Source organism: Callospermophilus lateralis, chromosome 2, assembly GCF_048772815.1.
Source record: "Callospermophilus lateralis isolate mCalLat2 chromosome 2, mCalLat2.hap1, whole genome shotgun sequence".
In the NCBI taxonomy this organism is placed as follows: Eukaryota; Metazoa; Chordata; class Mammalia; order Rodentia; family Sciuridae; genus Callospermophilus; species Callospermophilus lateralis.
Window position 1 is genome coordinate 197708114 of NC_135306.1, and position 25912 is coordinate 197734025.

The 25912-nt window shown below is 41.5% G+C and overlaps 1 protein-coding gene across 5 annotated transcripts; it reads left to right on the forward strand.

Moving 5' to 3' along the window:
- The first annotated feature begins 160 nt into the window (after positions 1-160).
- On the forward strand, positions 161-25909 carry Zdhhc5 (zDHHC palmitoyltransferase 5). Of its 5 annotated transcripts, none has more exons than XM_076847256.1 (13): positions 161-285; positions 3025-3056; positions 4028-5205; positions 13016-13137; positions 17624-17781; positions 18878-19050; positions 19208-19310; positions 20157-20248; positions 20819-20951; positions 21401-21524; positions 22565-22677; positions 23145-24004; positions 24429-25909. In XM_076847256.1, the coding sequence occupies exons 3-13, from the start codon at positions 5102-5104 to the stop codon at positions 24592-24594; spliced, it is 2148 nt and encodes a 715-aa protein (XP_076703371.1). In that variant the 5' UTR covers positions 161-285; positions 3025-3056; positions 4028-5101; the 3' UTR covers positions 24595-25909. The 5 variants fall into 5 exon arrangements, with proteins under 5 accessions (XP_076703371.1, XP_076703372.1, XP_076703375.1 ...); XM_076847260.2 differs by lacking the exon at positions 161-285 and adding an exon at positions 377-691; XM_076847259.2 differs by lacking the exon at positions 161-285 and adding an exon at positions 377-677.
- Positions 25910-25912: the final 3 nt, after the last annotated feature.

The window sequence follows — 25912 nt, forward strand, 5'->3', positions numbered from 1 at the left end:
GGGCACGGCGGCGCGAGCCGCATGAATGAGAGGAACGTGCCCCGCGCGAGACGTCGCGCGCGCCCGGGCCAGGGAACCAATGGGAATGCCGGGAGGGCTAGAGAACCGGCACTGAGGGCAACGGCCGCGCGCCGGCTGGAAGACGAGCGTCGCCGGGCGGGAGCGCGCGGGAGCGGGGCGGGCGTGGAGCGTGCGGGGGCCGCGCGCTGCCTCTCAGAGGCCGGACGGCACTGCCGAGAGGCGGTGGTGACAACGACGGCGGCGGTGACGGGCACCGCGCCGGGGGTGAGTACCGGGGACACCGGCCCCTGCGGAACCGGAAGTGCCGGGCCTGTGAGGTGGGAGGGGAGAGTGACCTCTAGGGAAGGGGGACTTAGGAGGGGGAAGGGGTTGAGGCCCCAACCCTTCTCCCGGCCGGGTCATCGGTCCGCAGCAGGACCCGTGGGCCCCGAAACGGACAACGAGTAGAGGCCGGGAATCTGTGCCTGCTGGGGCTCGGAACGGGTTACTGCCGGGCCGCCAGGCTCCGGACCTGGTCCTCTGCGCCTGGTACCCAGCCGCCGCCCCTTCCGCCCCCGGCCCGGCGCCCCCGGCCCGGGCTGTCCCCTGGTAGCCCGCTCCCTCAGCACCGGTGGGCCCTGCCGCCGTGGGATTCCGTCTTTTCGGGCTCAGTGGTGGTCAGTTCTGCCCCGTACGGTGATTCTCCTTGCTCCAGCCCGGCCGTGGGGACCCGGTGCTGTTCCCCTTTTACAAACACTGCAGCTTGGGTCTTCGCCTTACTCTGCTGATACTTATTTTGGCTGAAGCTTCATCCTGTTACCTCTTCTCTCCCACCGGTCTGCTTCCTCCACCTACCCCCACTAACTGGGTGCTTTATGCTTCTAAGTACTTTTTACAAGTGTAGCTCGAATGTGTTTGCCAGTATTTTACCTATAGAAATCTCTTTGTGGGGCAGGGAGAGTGTTTTGTCCATTTGGCCAAATGAAAACCCGAAATGAGTAGTAAGAAAGCGACTTAAAGTTATTGAAAGCAGTTGTAATATCAAATATATATTATGTATTTTATACTGTTGACAATTTTTCTGCCTTGGATTTTTCACTTCCTGGTTAATGCCTTCTTGACCAAGTTAACCTTATACTTATATCCCCCTTCTTTCATCCCAGCATCCCTCTGTCCTGAATCACATCTCTTTAGAATGCTCATTGTCACCTATTCTATAAAACCTGCCTAATGTTTTATTTACTTATTTACTTACTTATTTAGACACAGGGTCCCGCAAAGTTGCTGAGGGCCTCTTAAGTTGCTGAGGCTGGCCTTGGACTTGGGATTCTCCTGCTTCAGCCTCCCAAGTTTAAAGATTAAAGATGTAGATGTGGGCCACCACAACCTGCTTAATGTTTATAAGAATTGTTTTGCCATGTGCTTTGCTACCTCAATGTATAAAGATAGCGCACTCATTTTAAACTTCTGGTTGGAGCTTTCTCTGATATCTTAATGTGAATTATTCCATGGTATCTGATACTTTGTATTTACTGTCTTATACTATTACCTAATTTATTTTAACAAACATTACTTGTGTTGTCAGTGGTACAACTTATATCCATTGACTCCTTTAAGGAAGTACTCATATTAAACCTTATTAAAACCTCCAAACTACATATCCTATGTTGTTTTACCTATATACATATTTCCCTTTCATAACATTACTGTTTGCCGGACTGATAGACATTCTTGTACACTTTTTGGTGCTGGTGTGGATCCAAATTGTTGGCTCTCTTGAACCATACCCTTCTGATCTCATCTCTACTACTGCAGCATGTCCTTCTGCTAAGACTTGGCGTGCCTTTATACCCAATTCATTCCTAGGTTTTATCTTGTCTCTTTTAATGTACAACTCCTAAACAACTCAGATGCAAATCTCTTTTGTATCCCAGTATTGTACTTCCAAAATTTTATGGCCTTTCATGACTCTGCATTACTCTGGCAGTATTAACCCACTTTTTTTTTTTCCCTGTGGAAAATATAATCTGCAATAATACACGATTTCTAAAAACTAAATAAATAAAATTTAAAAATAATTTGTGATGTTTAAATGATCTCCTACTCTAGATAAAATTTAAGTAGTGTAATTTTCCATCTTCTCTAATTTTGGGGGTTTTGAGGGAAACATTTGCTTTAATAGTACTGCTGTCTACAAATCAAGAATTTGCTTCTTAGGCTGGGGATATAGCTCAGTTGGTAGAGTGCTTACCTTGCATGCACAAGGCCCTGGGTTCAATCCCCTGCACCTCAAAAATAAAAAAAAAGAATTTGCTTCTTGTTGTTAACAGAGTTATTTAAGCCTTAAGTCACAGGTTTGGACTTTATTTTTTTATAGGAAACAGAGGATTAAGTAATCATAAAATAAGGGACTAAAGAGGATCTATTTTAGGAATATAATAATTTCTTGTAATCTCTGGGTCTTAATTCCATTTTAATATTGCTGTTTGAACCTCTGAAGTCCTATCTTTAAAGAAAGATGGTGAATCTTAAAGGAAGGCACTTTTGCCTTCCGTGCCACAGGTGAGAGAAGAAATGATAAATTCCAGGGCATGTTTGTATTTTACTTTCTGAATCTTCTGATATTTTTCATCTTTTCCTTTGGTATTAAATGGTAGACTGAGGGGAATGAGACTGCTTTGTTTCAGAATTCTAACTTAAATATAATTTTTGATTTGTAGATTTCAATTTATTACCATTGGGCATGTGGAATACTGAATGAGAAAGAGGGAGAAGGAGTTTGTGTCAGCTAAGGGGCATGTGAACTCTTGGGTTCTGAACCTGATTGCTCAGATGATTCAGTGGAATGACCTTAGGCATTCTCTACCCTTCAATTTTAGAGTGGGATAAGGGACTGTGTCACCAGATAATATGAGTAAAGTACTTTGAGATGAATCCAGATGAAAAACAAGGTGCTGATGTTATTTTGCTACTATCATCAACAAAAATAATTGTTACTTTTTTAATTTTTATTTTTTACTTTAGGTGTTGGAGTGGCAGGTCCTCCAGCATACTAGGTAAATGCTCTTCCACTGAACAACATTCCCCCACCCAGTTATATCTATTAATTATATCAGGTGTAGGGGGGCTGAGTTTACTTTCTAATAGGCCAATGTAGGGATAAATTATTGAATTGGGAAGAAAGGGACCAACTCCCATGGTAGACCAAGTTTCTCAAAAGAGGATATCTCACCTTTTAATGTAAGAACATTTCTTGCTCAGGTCCCTCATTTAAGGGTGATTTCAGAAGAGTACAAATTTAGCTTTTGCCTCTGTCATTGAGCATTTAGTATATGCTAAAAAAGAAAAGAGGAGTAAGAAAGAGACACAGAAAGGAAATGAGATTTGTTATCCTAATTCTGAAGTAACATTTTTCATTGTAGTAATAAATACTCTATTTGTCTAAAGAGGAATATCTGTTTTAGGACTACTGCCCTTCACTGTTGTGCCCTTATTTCTTTTTAGATTTTTATATTCTTTTGATATTTATTACTGCCCATTTATGTAAGGTAAGATGGGCCCCTTACCGAAGCTAGTCCTTTGATAACCTTAGACCAGATAAAGCCATGTTCTCCTTCCAATCTGAACAGCACATAGAATAAATGAAGGATTCTGAATTCATTTTCTTCCCAATTCAGAGTCCTTTCCCACATGTTAAGTGAAGTAGAAAGTAATCTTTCTCTCACCCCCCCCCCCTGCCTTTTTTTTTTTTAATACCCGAGATTGAACCTAAGGGTACTTACCCACTGAGCCATATCCCCGGGTCCTTTTTAAAATTTTATTTAGAGATTGGGTCTCTGGGTTGCTTAGGGCCTTGCTAAATTGCTGAGGCTGGCTTTCAACTTGAGATCTTCCTGCCTCAGCCTCCCCAGCCGCTTGCTGTTAAAAAAGCACTTTTTAACAGAGTATCTGGTGAGGTTTTAGCCTGAGGCTCTTAAGAAATGCCCTGAAAGAATTTCTTTGATTAAAGGTATTTGTATTTCTACAGGTGAGGCACCATAACAAAGTTGAACTCTGCATCTGGAAAGCCCAAGATTGAAGAAGAAAGATCAGAGACATTGACTAACCTGGAAACGGGAACATCTTTGGAACTTGGTTTTATCTACAGTAATCATTTAAAGTATCAACAAGTGGAATTAATTTCTTCATTTCATTCTGCTTATTAGGAAAAACATGACTTCAAGGATTTTAAGTTTCCCTTCAGTTTTGCATGAACTCTGTAGGAAACGGAGCCCTTAAAGGGCTTGGGAATAACAAGAAGAGATTGAAGACTGACAAGCTTGCTCTCTATTTTCCCTCCCACTTCAAAGAAAAGGATTTACAACTCAACCTTATAACAGCTGTTGTCCAACTTTGGCCACCAAGAGAGAAATAAATAAAATTAAACCACCATTGCCAGGTTACAAGCTCTGGTGCAGTCAAGGTGTGGGAGTGGTGGCATTGAGAAGACTGCCTAAAAGGGACAAGGACTGCAATAGAGACAACTTCTCTTTAAAGCTGGAAGGGGCCCAGTTTCCGTATTGGATTAAAATAGAAACCCTGGTCGCACCTTTTAGGTGCAGCTCATATTTTGTGGAAGTGTGGTAGTCGTGGAGGTACTTTTGTATCTCCTCAGAAGAATTTTTCCTTGCCTAACATTTTCTGCCCTGCCCTGATATTTTCCCCCTCTTTCCTTATGAAGACCTGCCTCAATCTATGAGCTATATCTTGATCTCTGACTGTTCATGTTCTCCACCTGCAACATTTGCATGTGTACAGCCTTCTGTTTGTCTTCAATTTTAGAACTGTACAAGTTGTTTTTTAATTTTCCCTTCTGCTTTGTTCTGGGGAGGTGGTTATTCATCATTTGAAATCACCTTTCCCCCTCCCATGTGCTTTCCCTCATTTGAGATCTTTTGACCTTCAGTTTTATTTGGGAGGGGGAAGGGTGATAATTTTAAATTTTCTGTTTTCCCTGGTTTCCTTTCTTTCTATTGTTTCCCTCATCCCATTTTCTTGTCTGTTCTGCCGCTGTGTGGGCCTGGGCTATGCGGCAGGGCAGATCTCCCATCAGAGCTCCAACATGCCCGCAGAGTCTGGAAAGAGGTTCAAACCCAGCAAGTATGTCCCGGTCTCAGCAGCCGCCATCTTCTTAGTGGGAGCCACTACACTCTTCTTTGCCTTTACGTGAGTTTTCTCCCAGCGGTGGTATTCGGGGATGGGAGGCATTTATGGGAGGTGACAGAGTATGTCTTTTTGAGCTTTGCTAATTACTTGCAAAGTTAAGTGACTGAGAGTGCTTGGTGTTTAATACAGGGAAATCCAAGTCCCAGAGATATGTAAGAAAATTTGTTGAATTTTCTACTTTCTCCTTTCTCCCTTCCTTTGGAATCATAAATGTCTTCATGTTTTCCACCCGTCTCCATTTTTAATTGATCCTAAACTAGGAAGGAAGTGGGAGGAAACCACCAGAGATGCTTGTTGAAGCAGCTTAAGCAATCGAGTTTGTGAGAGAAAGAGACTCAGACTACAGTCTTCTGAAATTATAATGGTTTTTCTCAAGGATGTCTGAAGCTTAGGTTTGAGATTGCAGAAACTGAGTGCTGGAGAATTTCAGAATTGATTTATAAGATATACCAACGGTATAGTTTTGGCATTTAGTGCTTCTTGTTGTTAACAAAGTTATTTAAGCCTTAAGTCTGGAGAAGGGAAGACCACTGGGAAAGGGCAGCCTCTTTTATTTTTTGCAGTACTGGGGTTTGAACCCAGGCCTCACGTGTGCTAGGCAAGCACTCTTTCACTGAATTAACATCCCTAACTTCAAAGGACAGGCTCTCTTTAGGAAGAGAGCCCTAGAATCATTCTATATTAGTTCCCACTGAAGAGAATGAGAGTAATTTTTCTGTTCTTTTGTCCTGTTGGGAAAAGCAGTTGGAATTGAAAGATTTCCCACTTACGGGGCTGGGGATATAGCTTAGTGTTAGAGCACGTGCCTAATATATAGGAAGCCCTAGATTCAATACCCAGCATCACACACACACACACACACACACAAAAAAAAAATCCCATTTAGAATCTAGGATCTGCCTCATTCCCACTTAGCATCTTCAGAATTGATTCCTCTACTTTTTACAGGAGGAGAATGAGTGATTTACCCTTCTTTTATTCTCAGTATTATAGCTCTCAATCCCCTAGTGAGCTTCTTTGCTCTTTCCAGTTTATAAATTTGCGCCAGCCTTCTGAACCTTATATTGTTAAGTCATTGAGTTAGCACTCTAGCTGCAGCTCTTCGAACCATGAGAGCATGCTAGGTCTTTTGGGGAAATCACTTTGACATGGTTCAGGTTCAAACCTAATTATGAGGTGCTATTCAGAGCAATGTGAGGTAGTGAGAAGAATGAATTGAAGTGATAGGGAATAAAAGCAGTTTGAACTTCTGAAGCAGAATTGTTGGGAATAACAATAACTGAAGACAGTTACACAGAAAGCAAATCTGAGATAGGAGGGAAGGAATTTCAGATACCAAAAAGAATTCTTTAAAATGTGGGTCACTTAGTCAAAAGAGTTAGCAAAGTGTTACCAATATATTCCTATCAGGTTTTTAAACAAGAAACTAATCATGAACAAATGAGTATCAGCTTTGTTTTTACCTTTTTTTTTTTTTTTGTAACAGGGATCGAACCCAGAGATGCTCAACCACTGAGCCATATCCCTGGTCCTTTTATTTTTTTATTTTGAGACAGGGTCTTGCTAAAATGCTTAGAGCCTTACTGAAATGCTGAGACTGGCCTGGAACTTGGGATCTTTTTGCCTCAGCCTCCTGAGGGGCTACCCCCACATATCTGGTTTACCTCTTCCTTTGAAGTGTAGAGAAAGATTTTTTTTTTTTTGGCCCCCAGCTCTGTAACCTGATCATACTTGCCGAATCCCTCGAAGACCCAGAGACCCTGCTCTTCCTTCCTTTTTCCCTTTCTTTTTTGCTTTCTTTTTCCACTTTACTTTCCTCCTATCCTCTTTCTTCCCCTCTCTCTCTCTCTCTTTTTTTTTTTTTTAACTGGGGATTGAACCCACAGGTGCTTTACCACTGAGCTACATCCCCAAACCTTTTTTATTTTTTTGAGACAGAATCTTACTAAGTTGCTGAGATGGCCTCAAACTTGTGATCCTCAGTCTCTTGAGTCCCTGGTATTACCCTGTTGTACGGCAGCCTGTTTTTTGATATTGTGGATTGCTTCACCACTGAGCTATATCCGCAGACCTTTTTACTTTGAGATGGGGTCTTGCTAAGTTGTTGAAGTTCTTGCTAAGTTGCCTAGACTGACCTCAAACTTCTGATTCTCCTGCCTCAGCCTCCTGAGTTGTTGGGGTTAAAGGGATGTACATCATGCCTGGCCAGCATGCTTTTCTTTATCTAGCTTCTCCTCTTCATTATCTTTTCTTGTTTAAACTCATCATGTTCAGTATTCTGTCCTATGTGCATTAACTACCAATAAGGAGGGATGAGTCTATAGTGTCAGAACTTATTTTAATTTTTGGTTTGATGTCTAATGAGTAGAATCAGAATTTTAACCAAGGGACATTTCTATCATATCTTAGTATACTTGTAGCAGTTGTGCTGGGTCAGGAGGAGTATGTACTAGATCAGTTTGACACCCTTAGACCTGCTTGATTTGGGAGAGTCTGTTTTGCTTTAAGAGGCAAAGCCCTTGAAAAAGCTAGGATATTCAGGAGTAAGTGATTTCTCTTTTAAACTGTCTGTTCTTGAGATAGAACATGCTGAGTCCTTGTTCTTAATTTGTTAATCTGGAGCCATTGAAGTGCCTGGCTGGTTATACCAGTTTGCCCACAAAGAGATGTCCTGACATGGGCTTTTTCCTCAACTGATAATTGAAGCTATTTAACCTACTTCTTATTCTTTGGTGCCAGTAAAGTAGGGGCTCTTCTTCTCCCATGGTATCTTAGCCCTGGGAGAGAAAATTTTGAAGGACATTATTGACTCACTTTGGAATTATTACCTTTAATATAAAGTTAGAAGAGCCTTCAGTCATAACTGAAGTTCTTGCTGGCATTAGTTTTCACAAGAACAATTTCTGGGCTCCCTTTTCTCCCTAAAGTCTACTCTGCCCGCCTTGTGAATGTGTAAACAACCTTTTATATTACTCTATCACCTAGAAAGTCTCATCCTTTTCTTTTAGATCATAGTGTTTCCTCTGTAAGCATGTATCTGTCAAGACCCCATTATTTTTAAAAACTTCCTCCATGGGTTCTACCCCTTTTGGGTTCAATTCTTTGGAGAATTACCTGTTGAAAACCATATACAATCAAAAATAGAGTTCATGGTGTCATGAGGGGTAAGAGGAAGACTGTCTCTGAAACAGTTCCTGGGTGGGGCTTTAAATCTGTAACTACTCTGTCATCCACCTCCTGTTCTTTTCACTAAGCTACAATTGACCATTCTTACATCAGTATGGGCCCCAGGTGAAAATGACTTTGGGACAGAGGACTGGGAATAGGAGGAAGAGTCCCTTTCAGCTGGCAGACATAATTAGTGGAGGCATGTAAGCGTCAACTAATTAGGAACAATTTACCCTCTATGTTTGTCAAGTAAGGAAAGCTATGAGCTAAAATTACCAGTTGGGTTTGGTCATCAAAGAAATAGAGAAGTTTGCCCTAGAGAAGTTTGAATAGAATAGTTGAGGTTTTCCTCTCAGCTGGATCCCTTTTATTCACTGAATTTGTCTAGTTCTAAAACTAAGCTTTAGTGGTTGGGGTCCTATCTTGATTCATCTTAATTATTTTCAAATGAGAGTGTCTGCTAAAGTAACCCATCTCCTCCCAGTTAGGTTGTAGCCTCTGCATTTAAGATAATGTATTTAGATCCTCACTTGTCATAGTTTAGTCTTTTTTTGTGACTGGCATGGGGAATGGTAGGTAAGTGAGATAAGCATCTTTTGGGGATCAGGAGACTGATTTTGGTAAAGTCTGTTAACCTTTGTAGACCTCAGTTCTTCCTCTCTATAATAAGGAAGTCAACCTAGACAATTTTATTTAAGCAGTATGACCCTGTTTCAGAAGAAACCTTCTATTGAACCCCAGTTTATAAAACAAAAGTAGGGAACCTATAGTTCATAGTAGGCTGACATGTGTAAAGGCTCAGCCACTTGCTGTTTTCCTTCCTGAGGTCCCCTGAGCTCTCCTTAAGGCTCCTGGCAACACCATTTGAAATCACCAAATTCGTCTCTAAAGTCTCCTCTATCTGTAAGTTAAGTCAGTGTTTCTTTTATTTATTTTTGGTACTGGGGATTGGATCCAGGGATGCTTTACCATTGAGCTACAGCTCTAGTCCTTTTAGGTTTTATTTTGAGACAGAGTTTTGCTAGGTTATTTAGGGCCTCGTTATGTTGTTGAGGCTGGCCTTGAACTTTTGATCCTCCTGCCTCATTCTCTGGAGTCCCTGGGATTACAGGTGTGTTCTATTGTGCCCTATTCTGTGCTTTATTTTGTCCATTTCTAAAGTTAAAGAGGGGGGAAGGGGTCCTGGTAATGTTTCAGGTGATCCTCTAAGGGTAGGACAAAAATAAGAATCGTCCAGAAGTACATGATGGTCTTTCCAGTGTTCCATCTATGGTACTGCTCCCTTTCAGTTTCTGCCTCTGGCCTCTTCCAATCCTTTTACTCATGGAGTTGGGCAACCTCAATGGCTCTCCCTGTTTTTTTTTGTTTTTGTTTTGTTTTGTTTTAAAGAAGGGAAAAGGTGCTAGCATCTGATTTGAGTGGGAGCAGCCTCGTGATTTAAGGCATTGATTGAGCAGTGGTTGTTTCTTTCCTTCCCACCTGTTTTTCTCACCTAGAAGTAAGTACTCGGGTCCTACATATGTAGCACTCAGTTGCTGAAGAGTCTCTTATAGAGATACCACAAAGCAAATGTTTTAAGAGAAATTTACCACCTGCAAGAGGAGAAATTGTCTTCCTGTGGAAACTTGAAGAAAGCATTTCTAGATTAGGATCCCAAGGACAGGAAATGGGGCATTCATTTCAGCCTTTTCTCATCAACAAGGAACCCTAATCATACACTCAAGTAACAAGCTAGGCATGGGTGGAATGCATAGGCCTGTTCTTCAGGAGCTTAGTGTCTCTGTTTTTAGTGCTTTGAATCACTGATACCTCAGATGGGGGAGGTGGAATTAAAAATGAAGGTGGAGCTAGAATGATAATTGACCATGGTAATAATTAATGTTTCCTTGAGTCTTCTATCCAGTGAATGCAAAGTATTAATCCAGTTTGTTTTAAAAGAATTTAAGGATCTTTTCAAACATTTACCTTCATCCTCATTTTTGTGTTAGGTAGCTTAAGTAATACGTTTGAAAGTTTCCTGTGGATTACCTAAGGCTATATAGTGAAGCATCAGTTGAGACAGGATTAAAATCCAAAGCTTCTTGACTCTATTTTTTCTTTCCAGGAATTTGCACTGGTTTTTATAATAGGAAGTGTTAGGGAGAGCTAGAAAACAGGGTTTTAGATATGTATTAACACCCCCTCTTCCCAATTTTTTTTGGCCTTGAAAACAGGAACGTTGAATGGTTGGCAGAAGAACCTGTTCTACCTGGGATGGTTTGGGTCTGAGAATCACATCAATGAGTCAGTCAGCCTTCTGGGCTATAGCCACTCCCTTAGCTTCTGGTGCTCTGTGATTATTACTATAGTCTGAGAACGAGCCCCAACAACTCCTTTCCTCAACTTTAGCCTTGTCTTTAATCAAAGGCAACGGATTCAGACAGGCCATTTGGAGAATTCATTCAGCAATCAGGCAAAGTACTAAAGCAATGGAAAGCCTCTTCTCAAGCCAAGCAGAATATGGGCTGTGGCAGGAACAGGCTTTGCTCACACATGCCCCTCCTTGGTGGTCTTCCCTCAGGTAGAGTATAAGGTTAGAAGGTCTCTGAATCTAGGAGCAAGTAGTGCTCATGAAGTTGAGATACTTGTGTTGCTTGTAGATTCTGCTACTGTGGGGGCAGACTTTATTTTGTCAACAGATATTGGAACTCTTTTGGATTACACACTTAAACAGAAATGGTTGATATCAAGAAAGTTGTAGGAGTAAAGTTCATCGTCCAGGGGTAGGTTGGCAAGATACCCAAGAAATTGGGTGAGTTGCTCTGTTTGGAAATGAAATTGAAGAAAAAGTGGGATCAAAAAGGTCAACACCTGGGCTACAAGGGGACTGATGATTTACTTTAGTTTTTACTCTGGATGGAAGATATCCTTGCTTATTTCTTTTAGAAGCTCAAGAGGCCACAGTGACCAATACTAGGAATTAAATCATGGGCACCTCCATGTTCTAAGGATTTAAAATATTTTTCCCTTCTAATTATCTTCCCAGGCTGTAGGAGTGAAGTGAGTCACCCTTTCTCTTCTTCCCCAGGCGGAAATTGAAGCGACTGCTAAGTACTAGGGAGGGGCTCTGACCTGGATGACTGGTTTTCAGTTTCTCTCCCTCCCTCCTAAGGAAACCAGGAGGTCAGGCTTTGGGGTGGGGCCGTGCAGGAACTGTTTCTTGCTTGTATTCTACCCCACACCTTGGCAAGGGAACATCTTTTTGAACCAGAGAAAGAGGCTTTACAGGGGACTTCATTTAATGATAGAGCTGTGGCTGAGGGTCTGTTCTTTAAAAAATTTTTAAATGAATGGCTGAGTAGAATTTAAAAAAATAGATACTGGTGGTAAAGATTTGTGAGGTGCTTTGGGACAGTTTCGTCTCTTATTTTTGGTTTTATAACTGTCCTGAATCACTCTTCAGTGCTTTGCTTTTTGTCATGATGAGGGACAGAACACCTTTCTTGACAGAATCCAGGACTGCTGTGGATTAGGCCTTCAGACTCATATACTCTCTTTCTCTCATAACCCTTCTTCCTTTCTTTCAGTGAGCTCTTCTTTTCTTGTGCCTGGTCCAGATAAAGGGGACAAGGACATACTCTGTCCTGATTCTGGAGATTAAGTTCTCAGCTACAAAGTAGATTAGGGCATTTAGCCACTGTCTTGTAAAGGGAAGTTCTCCCTTGTCTGAGACAGGAGAAGAGAGTGTGTGAAACTCCTAACAAAGCAAGGCTCACATCAGAAGTTTTTATGAAACTTTGAACTCCTGGGAAACGAGCAGAGAAAGGAGGAATCCTGAAGTGCTTCTACTTAGACTTATCCTGAAAGACCTGAGCTTAACCTTGGATAGAAGCATTCTTGTGTTATCTAAAGCAGTTTCTTGATTTGAATGTTGTGGAATACTGGATGTTTGGCTAGTTTATTTTTCTATAGGATTTAGGGCTTCTTTGGTCTGATATGCTCTATTTTTTCCTTCCCCACTTCTTTGCTCCATTTTCAGATGTCAAAGGTGGGTCTAGTTCTATCTTGATAACCATCTTTGTGTTTTTTACAATTTCCCAGTGTAGGGGACTAGCATTGAATAAAGCTCTTGGGAATAACTGACACCAGGGAGAAACATTAGGCAGTTGAGAGTGGTTCACAGCCAGTTGGGAAGCATGGAGGTAAGCCAGAAAGCAGGTGGAATCTCATGTTTTGGGTCAGTGTGCAGGTTAGTGGGACATGGCTGGCATCCAGAAGCCTCAGGCTCCTTCAGAGAAAGGAATGTAGCTGGTATCAGTTACATAGTCAGTCCCTAGTTCTCAAGTCTTGTTAAAAAGGAGATAAGTCCACATTCCAAAACATGTGGACAGACCTCTGGGGAATAATGAATCTAAAGAACGTAGACCTCACTGCCGGGGGTTAAGATAGAACAAATTCTGTGTCTCATATCTTGATCTAAAATGAGCAGTTCCTTGGGAAACGGACTGGGCCACTTGGTGGGAAGGAAAGAGGCAATAATTTCAAATGGCAAATATAAACCATGTAAGATTTATGGATGGGTATGGAGGCTGAATCTTCACAGAGCTTTGAATAATTGTCAAATGTTAGAGGCAGCCCCTCATCTTCTTTATTATTTGTGTAGGTGTCCAGGACTAAGCCTGTCTGTGTCACCTGCAGTGCCCATCTACAATGCGATTATGTTTCTCTTTGTGCTGGCCAACTTCAGCATGGCCACTTTCATGGACCCAGGGATTTTCCCTCGAGGTAAGAGCTCTCCTCTCTTGGCAACTCCTTGTTGCTTTTAAAACATAATTATTTGGGCAGACGTGGTTGATCTTGAGCCTTTATGGAATACTTTTATAGTCTGATGATGAAAAGCAGGTCAAGAATAAATGTCATAAATTCTAACCATTTGATTTACTTGTGGATCAAATCTCTGAGTTTTAGTTATTCATTCAGCAGAATTCCCCCTCCACCCCTCTTACTGGGGATTGAACTCAGGGATGTTCCTGCCACTGTGCTACATACCTAGCCCTTTAAAAAAAAAAAAAAAAATTGAGTCAGGGTTAAGTTGCCTAGGCTTGCCTTGAACTCGAGATCCTCCTGTCTCAGCCTCCTGAGTAGTTGGTATCATAGGTGTGTACCACTGTGCCCAGCCTCAGCAGAAATTTAGAGCATATGGGTTAGGTGATATTGCTAGGTAATGCCCATGATAAGTTAGATTATTTTAACAGTGCGATGCAACTATAAAGGAGGCATGAACAAAGTTCCGTGAGAACATAGAAAAGGTAAAGTGATATCTGTCCAGAGAAATTGGAGAAATGCTGCTAAAAGTAGAAGATGGAAGGAGGGGCATTTTTAGGTCAAAGAAGCAGCATATACAGAAGCTGTAGCCATCAAATGAAGAACTCAGTGGGAATGGAGCATTTAGTGCATAGTGGCACCAGAAGAAGTAGGTGATAAACCCAGAACTAAGTTGGGAAGGACTTGATATGCTCAATTAAATGATTTATGTTCAATTAAACAGATGATACGAGAATTCTTCCCTTCTTCCTTTGACAGTGAGAAGTCTTCTACTTTTTTTTTTTTTTTTTGCTACTCAGGGGCACTTAACCACTGAACCACATCCCCAGCCCTTTTATTCATTCATTCATTCATTCAAATTATGTAATATATGATAGCAGAGTGCATTTCAATTCATACTATACATATAGATATTTTTCATGTCTCTGGTTGTACACAAAGTAAAATCATACCATTCGTGTCTTCATACATATACTTAGAGTAATGATGTCCCATCCCATTCCACCATCTCTCCTCCCTCCATGCCCCCTCCCTTCCCCTCTCCTCCCCTTTGCCCTATCTAAAGTTCCTCCATTCCTCTCATGCTCTGCCCCTCATCCCCATTATGGATCAGCATCCACATATCAGAAAAAACCTTGGTTTTTTTGACAAAGCACTCTCAGACATACTGTTTTTTTTCCCCCGTGCTGGTGATGGAACTTGGGGCCTAATAGGCAAGTGGTCTATTACTATATTATACTCCCCAGCTCCAGACATATTGAATTTGAGGTAGTTATGGGTCATCCAGGTAGAATTAATTAATTAAGTGGGAAGTTTAGTAGACAAAAGACTTTGATTTAGGAATCTTCAGCTATATGGTATTTGAAGCAACAGGAGAAAGATTGTCTAGAGAAAAGAGAGTGATATTACAAAAGAACCAAGATAAAAAATCCTTTGGTTTTTTTTGACCCCAGCCCTTTTTTAATAATTTATTTAGAGACAGGGTCTTGCTTAGTTGCTTAGGGTGTTGCTAAATTGCTGAGGCTTGCTTTGAACTTGCAATCCTCCTGAGCTGCTGGTATTACAAGCATCTGCCACTGTGCTTAGCTAGAAGTCTTTAATTGGAGGTATCATGGGATCTGATTTCCTTTTACAAAAATAATTCTTGGACTGGGGTTGTGGCTCAGTGGTAGAGTGCTTGCCTAGCATGCATGAGGCACTGCATTTGATCCCCTGCACCACATAAAATAAATAAATAAACAAAATACAACTAAATAATAATAATAATAATTCTTATACGAATGTACAGATATACATTGGATGGGTGTGACAGTAATATAAACTAGAGGAGAACTTGAATTCATGACTAGATGTACAAAATTTTCAGGTGTAAATTCACCAGAATTGTTCATGACAGATTACTGGGGCAGAGTGAAAGGATAAAAGAATCTGCCATGCCACTCTGAGTGTGCCTGATCTTGGAAGCCAAACAGGGTTGGAACTACTAGTTAGTACTTGAATTGGAAAGGATGAATGAATTATCTTAGAGTAATTTCAAGGTTCCTAACTTACGGGATAAATTGGATGTTAATTTTATAAACTATAATATGAAATAGGAATGTTGAACAAGTTTGAAGGGAAGACAAAGCACTCTCAGCATACTGTTTTTTCCTGTGCTGGTGATGGAACTCAGGGCCTTGCATATGCTAGGCATGTGGTCTACCTCTGTGTTATGCTCCCAGCTCCAGACATATTGAATTTGAGATAGTTATGGGTCATCCAGGTAGAGTTAGGCAATTTAGTAGACAAAGATCTTGGTTTAGGAATCTTCAGCCATGTGGTATTTGAAGCAACAGAAGAAAATTGTCTAGAGAAAATAGAGTGTGATTACAAAAGAACCAAGATTAGACCTGATCAGCACTGACAATTATGTAATGAGTAGAGGGAAAGGAGCACCCATTGAAGAGAGATTGAACAAGAATGATAAAGAGGACAAAGTGGGAGCTAAGGAAAGTTCATGAAGTAGCAGTGATTGGTAGTACCAGAAATTGAGAGATCAAAAGTATGAAAACACAACTTCTCATTGTTTTGGTAATTAAGAAATAATTGATCTTAACAATGCTAGTCCTAATAGTGTGTGTATCATGAAGAATGGTTTGGAAGGCAGTTAATGAGAAATGAGGAAGGAGTGTCAGTACTAAAATTCCACTTTCAAGAAGTAAGCAAAGAAGGCAGAAATGGAATAATATCTTATAGGAGAAGAAAGAATTTTAGGATACAGAAGACTTTTTAACATGTTTGTAGAATGAGGAGATTGGACCAGAAAAAGAGAGTGAATTTGTAGAGAGAGGAGATGTTTTCTAGTGCATATTGGAAGGTTATACATATAGGAGAAGGAGGCTATTCCTGGGATAGGTGAGAATAAGAACCATCATGAGTGGAATAAGAGGTGAAGGGAAGAGAAGTTGACAGAGATTACTGAGGATATCTAATTTTTCCTCTTAAATGATAGGTTATTTTGTAAGAGCCAGACACTTGGGGTTGGGATAGCAACTGTGAGATGAGGTTTTTCTGGAATTCATTGTGCTCCAAGAGCCTGCATCAGTGTGATTAATTTCATCATTTGTGACTTGTGAGAGGAAGGAACTTGGTGTCCCTAAAGGCAAACAGGGCTATTTTAGTGAGCCTTTAATGCTCATTCATCAAATATTTAGTGATCTATTATATGGAAGACATGACAATGATCATTTGGGATGATTTCTTTTAAAATGTCATTGCTTTCAGCTAGGCACAGTGGCACATGCTTGTAATTCCAGCACCTTGAGAGGCTTGAAGCAGGAGGATCACAAGTTGAAGCCAACCCCAGCAACTTGTTGAGATCCTGTCTTAAAGTAAAATAAAAAGGGCTGAGATGTAGCTGAGTGGTAGAGCAGCACCCTAGTTCAGTTCCTAGAATAAGAAAAAAAAATGTCATTGTTTTTAAATAGCTCAGTCTAAGCTAGGTGTGGGGATGTATGCCTGTAATCTTAGCAGTTTGGGAGGAAGGAAGATCACAAGTTTGAGGCCAGCCTCAGAAATATAGTGAGGCCCTAAGCATATTGAGACCCTGTCCCAAAATGGAAAAAAAAAAAGGGGGGGTATGGGGCTGGCATGTGACTCAGAGGTAAAGTGCCCATTGGTTCCATTTCCAGTACAAAAGCAAAACAAAACAAAGCAAATTAAATAGCTCAGTCTAGAAAGGAAGGTAGAGAAGATATTTATTTATTTGTTTATTGTGCTGGGAATGGAACGCAGGGCCTCGAGTATGCTAAATAAGCACTCTACCACTAAGCTACATCTCCAACATTTATATAAATACTCTATATGATAAGTTACAAGAATAACCAAAGATCTATTACAAAATGAAAGAGTTAATTTCTGTTAGATGATGGTGTGGACGAATCAGGCATGTCAAAATAACTAGCATTTGAATTTTTTCCCTTCAAAAGAAAAACTCTTCATTTAAAGTAAAGATTTGGAGCTGGAGTGTAGCTCAGTGGTAGAGCACTTATCTGGCATGTGTGAGGCCCTGGGTTCAATCCCTAGCACCACCAAAAGTAAATCTATAAATAAAAATAATAAATGAACATTTTAGTGAGGTACTATCGTGCAAGCCTGTGGCAACTCAGGGCTAGAACAACACTACTGGGAGGGAAAAAAAAAAAAATCACCATTAATAGAGTAGGGGAAAACATTTAGGGCAGGGGATTTGTATGTGGGAAAAAAAGTTAATGTTACTTTTCTTGGATCACTGTCATTCAGTCGTGTACTTGTAGATATTGAACTATTAATCAAACTCTATTAAGTTCCTAGTCTCTCTCATGCATTAGACTATGAATTCCTCAAAAGTATAAGCTATATTTTAAACCCTAGTGCTTACTATAGTTTTGGCATAGTTGTTTTATAACTGATTTTTTCCTCTCTATAGCTGAAGAGGATGAGGACAAGGAAGATGATTTCCGAGCTCCCCTTTACAAAACAGTGGAGATCAAAGGCATCCAGGTGCGCATGAAATGGTGTGCCACTTGCCGCTTCTACCGTCCTCCTCGATGTTCCCACTGCAGTGTCTGTGACAACTGTGTGGAGGTAAGAGTCTAGGTGGAGTAAGACTTAGTGCTTAGCCTAAGTTGTTTTCATCCTAACCACAGAATAGATTCTTGGCCTTAGATGAAGTATAATTTTGCTTTGGCTCTCTGTCTAGCTCTGTTAAAAGGTGTTAGCAATGAAGTAAGTACGTGAGAAACAGAACAGGAATACTCTAGTCATTTCAGGAGGGAAGCTTTATCCTGGTTGAATATAATTTTTTTTTCAACATAAGATTCATAGCTCCAGCTTTCCATCCCTTGGCTCATCTTTGTCCTGGCTTTGTGTTATTTTTTTGCTTCCATAAAATCATGTCATTGCATTAAATTTTGTATTTGCGAGACAAGGGATTGAACCACTGAGCTACATCCCAGCCTTTATTCTTTGAGACAGGGTTTCACTTAATTGCCCAGTCTGACCTTTGTGATTCTACTCCATTAGTCTCCCAAATTGCTGGGATTATAGGTATGCACCACTATGCCTGGCTTGCATTCCAATTTTTGTTAGATTTTTCCTCCCAGCTGTCCTCCCTTGTCCCTTATCTTTTTATCTCTTGTTTCCAATTCCTTATTATTTACTGTAAGAATTTACCTGCCATATTTTCTTTCCAAAGTCTCTCATGAATCTTAAATGTTTTGCAAAGGCCTTGATGTTTATCCTTTTGGGAAAGTTCCTTGGTCACATCGGATAAACTTTTGGCTTTTTTTTTTTTTTGGTGTTAGGAAATTGAGTCCAGGGACATTTTACCACTGAACCACATCCTAGCCCTTTTTATCTGTTATTTGAGACAAGGTATTGCTTGCTCCCAGGCTGGCCTTGAACTTGAAATCCTCCTGCCTCAGCCTCCCAAATTGTTGGGATTGCACAGCAACACCTGGCTTGGCCTTTGCCTTTGACCAAACTCCAAACGGTCTCTCTTACAGATAATATAGAGCAAGAGAAATTGCTTGAGCCTGTTTTTAATTTTGCAAATAAATGGTGAACATGATCATAAATTACTAAAAGTAAAACTCAAGTTCTGCCTTTTGTTCCTCTTCTGACAGAAGTGATCTAGTCCTGTGGTCCAAGGATGCCTCTCAGTGTCTGTTTTTGCCTCTAGGAATTTGATCATCACTGCCCCTGGGTGAACAACTGTATTGGTCGCCGGAACTACCGTTATTTCTTCCTCTTCCTCCTTTCCCTGACAGCACACATAATGGGGGTGTTTGGCTTTGGCCTCCTTTATGTCCTTTACCACATAAAGGAACTCTCAGGGGTCCACACGGCTGTCACGTATCCTTCAAGAACTTTGGGTTGTGGAACTCTGGCATAGGGAGGAATGAGAAAAGTAGAATCCTGTGGTAGTGACAGTCAAAGGGAAAATAACTACAGTAGGGTGGTTAAGGAAGGCAAGATCACATTGCTGTTTTCCTTGACTGTTTGGCAACAGAATGGCAGTGATGTGTGTAGCTGGCTTATTCTTCATCCCGGTTGCTGGACTCACAGGATTTCATGTGGTGCTGGTGGCTAGGGGACGCACAACCAATGAACAGGTATAGGGAAAAGTGACAGAAAATCCCTAAAGAGCAGGGCATGTCTTAAGCCCTCTGATGAGAGTATAGCATCATATTTCTACAAGTTGAGGCTTAATGATTACTTTTTATTATAATTCAGAGATTAGTGGTAGGAGGTAAGGTAAGGCTGTTTTCTTAATGAGCATGAGAACAGAGGCCATTTCTTAGTTCACATTTGTGTACTACACAATTTAGGCTCTGAGTTTATTAAAAAACAGTAAAAGAGTTGGGCCAGCCCTCGAGTAGTGTATAGTGCTGGTTAATGGAAAAAAAAAAATTGGGCATATAAAAGTAGCTAATTATAAGTGCTTACTCTTAGATAGTCTGCTCTCTATATCTGTGGGTTCTGTATCTGCGAATTCAACTAACCCCAGATGGAATATAATTGGGGAAGAAAAATGTCTGCACACTAAATATAGACTTTTTTCGACATTATTCCCTAAATAATGCAATAACTATTGACACAGTATTTACAATGTATTAGAAAAGTAATCAAGAGATGATTTAGAACATATGAGATATGAAGGGATTATGTGCAGATACTGTGCCATTTTATTAAAGTACTTGAGCATACGGTGAATTATTGTTCAGTATTCAGAAAGCTACTTACCCCATTTTATATACATAAACTGATAGGCAGCTATCATGACATAGACCTAGGATTTGAACCATCAAAAATATAAGCTTCTTGATGGTAGATTTGTGTTTTAGTCATTTTTGTATCTCCCATATAATGGGTGCCTAATAATTTTCTGTCAGTTTGTTTTGGCCTTTGGGATCAAGGTTCCATAATTGACTGATTGGGTCCTTTTTTCCTCTGTCTAGGTTACGGGTAAATTCCGGGGAGGTGTGAACCCCTTCACCAATGGCTGTTGTAACAATGTCAGCCGTGTACTCTGCAGTTCTCCAGCACCCAGGTATTCCTAACCGTTTTGACTAAAGTTAACTCTCAGACTTTTGTCTCCTTTGGGCTTAATCTGGTATGGGGAAAGTCTGGTGGGAGATGGCCTTTTTTAAGAAGGGTTTTCTGTGTTAAAAAGGGACATCACTGCAAGAAACAGACATACTCATTCTTACATGGACTCTGTGAGTTCAGTTAATATACTTGAGGTAAATTCCTTAAGTCTTGCTGTGTTATGGAATTTAATAAATGGATTTAGGGCTAACTTTTCTCTGACCTGCTAGGAACTTTTTTTTTGGGGGGGGGTGGTTCTGGGGGGATTGAACCTAGAGCCATGTAGTCTATTCACTGAACTACATCCCCAGTCCAGGAATGTTTCTTGTAAATACATCACACACAATAGGCAATCAGTAGATTTTTTTTTTAAGTTGGACATAATTCATTTATTTATTTTTATGTGGTGCTGAGGATTAAACCCAGCACCTCGAATGTGCTAGGCGAGCACTCTACCACTGAGCCACAACCCCAGCCCCCAGTAGATATTTTTAAGTGAGTAAATGAAAGCCTTCTCTCTTTTTACACTTAGGTATTTGGGGAGACCAAAGAAAGAAAAGACCATTGTAATCAGACCTCCTTTTCTTCGGCCGGAAGTGTCAGATGGGCAGATAACTGTGAAGATCATGGACAATGGCATCCAGGGAGAGCTGAGGAGAACTAAGGTGAGGAGTTTTTGGAAATAAAACTAGATAACTTTGGGAAATCTCTCTCATGGCAAAGAGACGTGAACTTGCTTTTGGTTTACATCTTCCTTTTAGAATCACTTACTGATTTGTGTTAAAATCACTTAGATACAAATCTTTTCTTCATTGGACTTTGTGACAATAGAAATTGAACTTGTTCATTTCCCTGTCTTCATAGGATTTCATAGCTTGCAGATGGTAGAAGCTCAGCAAGCAATTGTTGGTTGAAATGAACAAATACATGACAGAATTAAGTTCTTGTTGAACACTTTGTCCAAAACTGTCCCCAAACTGACTCTTATGCTTTGTCTTCCATTCCCATAGAAACATATAATTGACTTTCCAGTACCTCTTATGCAAATTTAATACTTTGAGTTAACCAAATGACCAGTTCTTCAAATCTGATTTTACCTACCATAATTTTCTAGTCTAAGGGCAGCCTGGAGATAACAGAGAGTCAGTCTGCAGATGCAGAACCTCCACCTCCTCCTAAGCCGGACCTGAGCCGTTACACAGGGCTGCGAACACACCTCAGCCTAGCTACTAATGAGGGTAAGTGCTGCTTTGATCTATGAGATCCTAGAACTAGAAGACTGGTATGAGGTTACTTCTGTAAGACATAAAGAAAACAAGTAAAGGCTGGGAGATTCTACTTGTATTGTGACTAAGAACACCCAACAGGAAATAGTAATAGTGCAGCTTTCTTTGAATAGCTGGAAGAGGAAGGATGCCATTTAACAAACTGGCAGTGAACTGGATTTTTGTGGGGGAAATGTCAACTTCTAGACAGATCAGTGTGTTTCCTAGGACCTGTTTGGTATATTCACCCACCTTGAGTTCTGGACCGTTTTTTTTTCCCCAGTACTGGGTTGAACCTAGTGGGTATTGTACACTGAACTATATTCCTAGTCCTTCTTAAAATTTTTGAGACAGGATCTAGCTTTGGTTGGACTTGACTTTGAAATTCTCCTGCTTCAGCCTCCCTCAGTAGGATTGTACAGGTGTGTACCTCCATACCCAACAAGTCTGTGTGTATGTGTGTGTGTGTGTGTGTATGTGTGTTACTAGGGTTGAACCTAGGGGTGCTTTACCACTGTGCTATGCTCCCAACCCATTTTTAAATTATTTATTTATTTATTTTGTACCTGGGGTTGAACTCAGGGGCACTCAACCACTGAGCCACATCCCCAGCTCTATTTTGTATTTTTTATTTAGAGACAGGGTCTCACTGAGTTGCTTAGCACCTCATCATTGCTGAGGCTGCCTTTGAACTCAAGATCCTCCTGTCTCAGCCTCCCTAAATTTTTTATTTTGAGACAAGGTCTTGCTAAGTTGCTTAGGGCATAAGTTGCTGAGGCTACCCTTGAACTTGGCAATCCTCCTGCTTCAGCCTCCTGAGTAGCATGAGCCATTATACCTGGCTCCAGCGAGTACTTACTCTTTGATTTCAGCAAAATTATGTTCCTTAGACTTTTTCTTTTGCTGGGTATATCTGTCTGTTCTTATTTTCTCCTTCCTCCATATTTTAAGGAACCCTAGGAATATTAAGAGAATAGCTTATAAGTGTTTTTCCTGGGCTTTTCTACCTGCAGATAGCAGCCTCTTGGGCAAAGATAGCCCCCCAACACCTACCATGTACAAGTATCGGCCAGGTTACAGTAGCAGCAGCACATCAGCCGCCATGCCTCATTCCTCCAGCGCCAAGGTACTGTGTACTCTAGAAGTGGGGTTGTAGTATACACCAACTCTTTGGGGGAAAAAACAAGCTGGTGAGAAGGAAAAGGCAGAAGGGAAGAGAAGAAATGGAAGATATTTTATGAATTGTTGGCCTTAGTAGAACTGAATTTCCTTGATAGTGTGTCCTTTATCAAAGAAGGAGCTACGTGTTATCATATAGCATCGATTATAGTGGTCGGATCTGATTCCAAAACCTAATTCTGCCATCATAAGCAAGTTACTTACTTATACCTTCTCCAAGCCTCATTTTCTGCGTCTTAAAATGAGAGATTATTTATTCCAGTTCATATATCTGAGTTAAGGAGTTAAATCAAATAATGCATATAGAAGTTCTAAGCATACTACTAGCATATAATTCCATTCTTGACTCTTTTGGCTCTGGGATCTAGTATTAGTCACAGAGGAGCACTAAGTTTGTTTTACTTTCTTCCTTAGTTAAGTCGTGGGGACAGCTTAAAGGAGCCAAACTCAATTGCAGAAAGCAGTCGCCATCCCAGCTATCGTTCAGAGCCCAGCTTGGAACCAGAGAGTTTCCGTTCTCCCACCTTTGGCAAAAGCTTTCACTTCGATCCCCTATCCAGTGGTTCGCGCTCCTCCAGCCTCAAGTCAGCCCAGGGCACAGGTTTTGAGCTGGGCCAGTTGCAGTCCATTCGTTCAGAAGGCACCACCTCCACCTCCTACAAGAGCCTGGCCAACCAGACACGCAATGGAAGCCTATCTTATGACAGTCTACTCACTCCTTCAGACAGTCCTGATTTCGAGTCAGTGCAGGCAGGGCCTGAGCCAGACCCGCCTTTAGGCTACACCTCTCCCTTCCTGTCAGCCCGGCTGGCCCAGCAACGGGAAGCCGAGAGGCACCCACGTTTGGTGCCAACCGGCCCAACACACCGAGAGCCCTCACCAGTCCGTTACGACAATCTGTCACGCCATATTGTGGCCTCCCTCCAGGAACGAGAGAAGCTGCTGCGCCAGTCACCCCCACTACCAGGCCGTGAGGAAGAACCAGGCTTGGGGGACTCAGGCATTCAGTCAACACCAGGCTCAGGCCATGCTCCTCGTACTAGTTCATCCTCAGATGATTCAAAGAGATCACCCTTAGGCAAGACTCCACTGGCACGCCCAGCAGTCCCCCGTTTTGGCAAACCAGATGGGCTAAGGGGCCGGGGGTTAGGATCCCCTGAACCAGGCCCAACTGCCCCATACCTGGGCCGATCCATGTCTTACAGCAGCCAAAAAGCCCCACCTGGTGTCTCTGAGACAGAGGAAGTGGCCTTGCAGCCATTACTGACACCCAAGTAAGTATTTGTACCACCCTGAACCTCAGCCAACTTAAAATTAGCATAGCACCATGCATAAGGTATGAGGGCTTTGCCAGTGCATTCTAATATGTGTACCCAAGGGCATCCCTGATAGCTCCTCATTTTCATTCAATCGAGCTGCCTTTGAGTAATTCCTCCCTAAGAAACTGAAGATTAATACTAATGTTGTTTTATAAAAATATTCTGAGTGTCAATATATAAGATAGCTACTATTAGAGTGAATAGGGGATATAGGGAAGCAGCCTATTTTAAGCATGGCAATAAAATGAGAGATTATTTGAATAACAAAAATACATAGAGAAAAGTGCATTTGTTTTCCTCTTATCCAAATTTTAAACTGTTTACCTTACCTGTATTTTATGCCCCACTTCCTGACAACTGCTTTTTCTTTCCTTCCCAGAGATGAAGTACAGCTCAAGACCGCCTACAGCAAATCCAATGGGCAGCCCAAGAACATAGGCTCATCCTCTTCTGGCCCAGGCCAGCCACCTCTCAGTAGCCCCACAAGGGGAGGAGTCAAGAAGGTGTCAGGGGTGGGTGGTACCACCTATGAGATTTCGGTGTGAGCCTTCGGCGATTCTCCTCCCCCCGGCCTCTGCGCCTACACCAAAGGGCCCCAGGTGGCCACCTTCCTTCCCTCAAGGGGCTCCCCTCCCCTGCATGGACATTTTTTAAACCACTGATTCCAAGGAGATGAGGTGCGTTTTATAAAATGCAGTGGGGTTGGGGAGTTGGAGAGTTGGGGCCCTGAGACTGGGGTAGCAATCCCCTTTTACCTTCTAAGACCTTCCCTTCCTTAATCCCTGGACCAGACTCAGTGGACATTTGTGCAATTGCTCGCCCTGGAGGGAACCAGATCATTTTTAAAACCAGAAATAATTTTTTTTATTATTGTTACGGATTCTATTTTTTTCCTCTTCTGCGTTACCAGGTGTGTGTGTACATATATATATATATATATATATATATTATAAATATCAAAGAAATTATATATCTATCCTGGGATGGGAAAATGAGGGAGGGATACACAAAGGAGGGGGGGATTCTACTTTTCCCCTTTCCTCAGACCAGCAGGAAAAGAGACATCGAGGTCTTCCTTTTTTATCATGGTTCCCTCTTGTCCCAGTTACCAACTAAGGAAATAGCACCCCCTGTTGGTGCCGATTAGGAAAGAAACCTGGGGAGAGGTGAGTCTGGGATCTTGGTCAGAACAGACTTGGAGAGAGCTAGCTTTCGATGTTCATTGGCATTTAATTTCCCCAGGAAAGGGGTCAGAGCTCCATGACACTGGTGGTGGTGATGGTGGTGATGGTGGTGGAGGTGGAGGAGGAGGAGGATCAGGAAGAGAACTTGACCTAGCTCAAAAAATAATACTGGATAATCCCCCTTCTTGGGGGAGAGGGATTAGAGTGGCTTCTTCAGTGAGCCCCTCATAACTTCCCCCTAGCTTACATGGTTAACGTGATTTAAAAATCAAAGAAAGGCCAGGAAAGAAAAAAAGCAATATTTTTCATCACATGCCAAAAATGGGATAGAGCAAAGGAGTGGCAGGCCTAGGCCCCTCCGAGTATCCCTTAGGGGTTACCCCTCAGCCCATCTAAGTATGGTGCTGGGTAGAGGGGATACCTGGGTTCTGACCTCTAAATAGGGAAGACCCCAACCTCTACACAGAGGACCTTTTATTTTTTATTCTGATTAGCCATTTTAAACCAACAAGGAATAAAAAGAAATCCTGATCTAACCAGCTCCCACTGACTTGTGTTTTGTCTGGTTAAAGTAGGGTGAATGATCTCTGGTGGGAAGTCATCACAAAGAAAACCTCATCTGCTTCTCTGGTCTCAGCCATCTTTAAGCTGGACATAAAGAAATTTACGTATAACAGCA

Coding starts and splice junctions, on each gene's coding strand:
- Zdhhc5 (XM_076847256.1), top strand. CDS start 5,102: ATGCCCGCAGAGTCTGGAAAGAGGTTCAAACCCAGCAAGTATGTCCCG. Junction 13,138..17,623: donor CCCAGGGATTTTCCCTCGAG/GTAAGAGCTCTC, acceptor TCCTCTCTATAG/CTGAAGAGGATGAGGACAAG. Junction 19,311..20,156: donor GACGCACAACCAATGAACAG/GTATAGGGAAAA, acceptor TCCTCTGTCTAG/GTTACGGGTAAATTCCGGGG.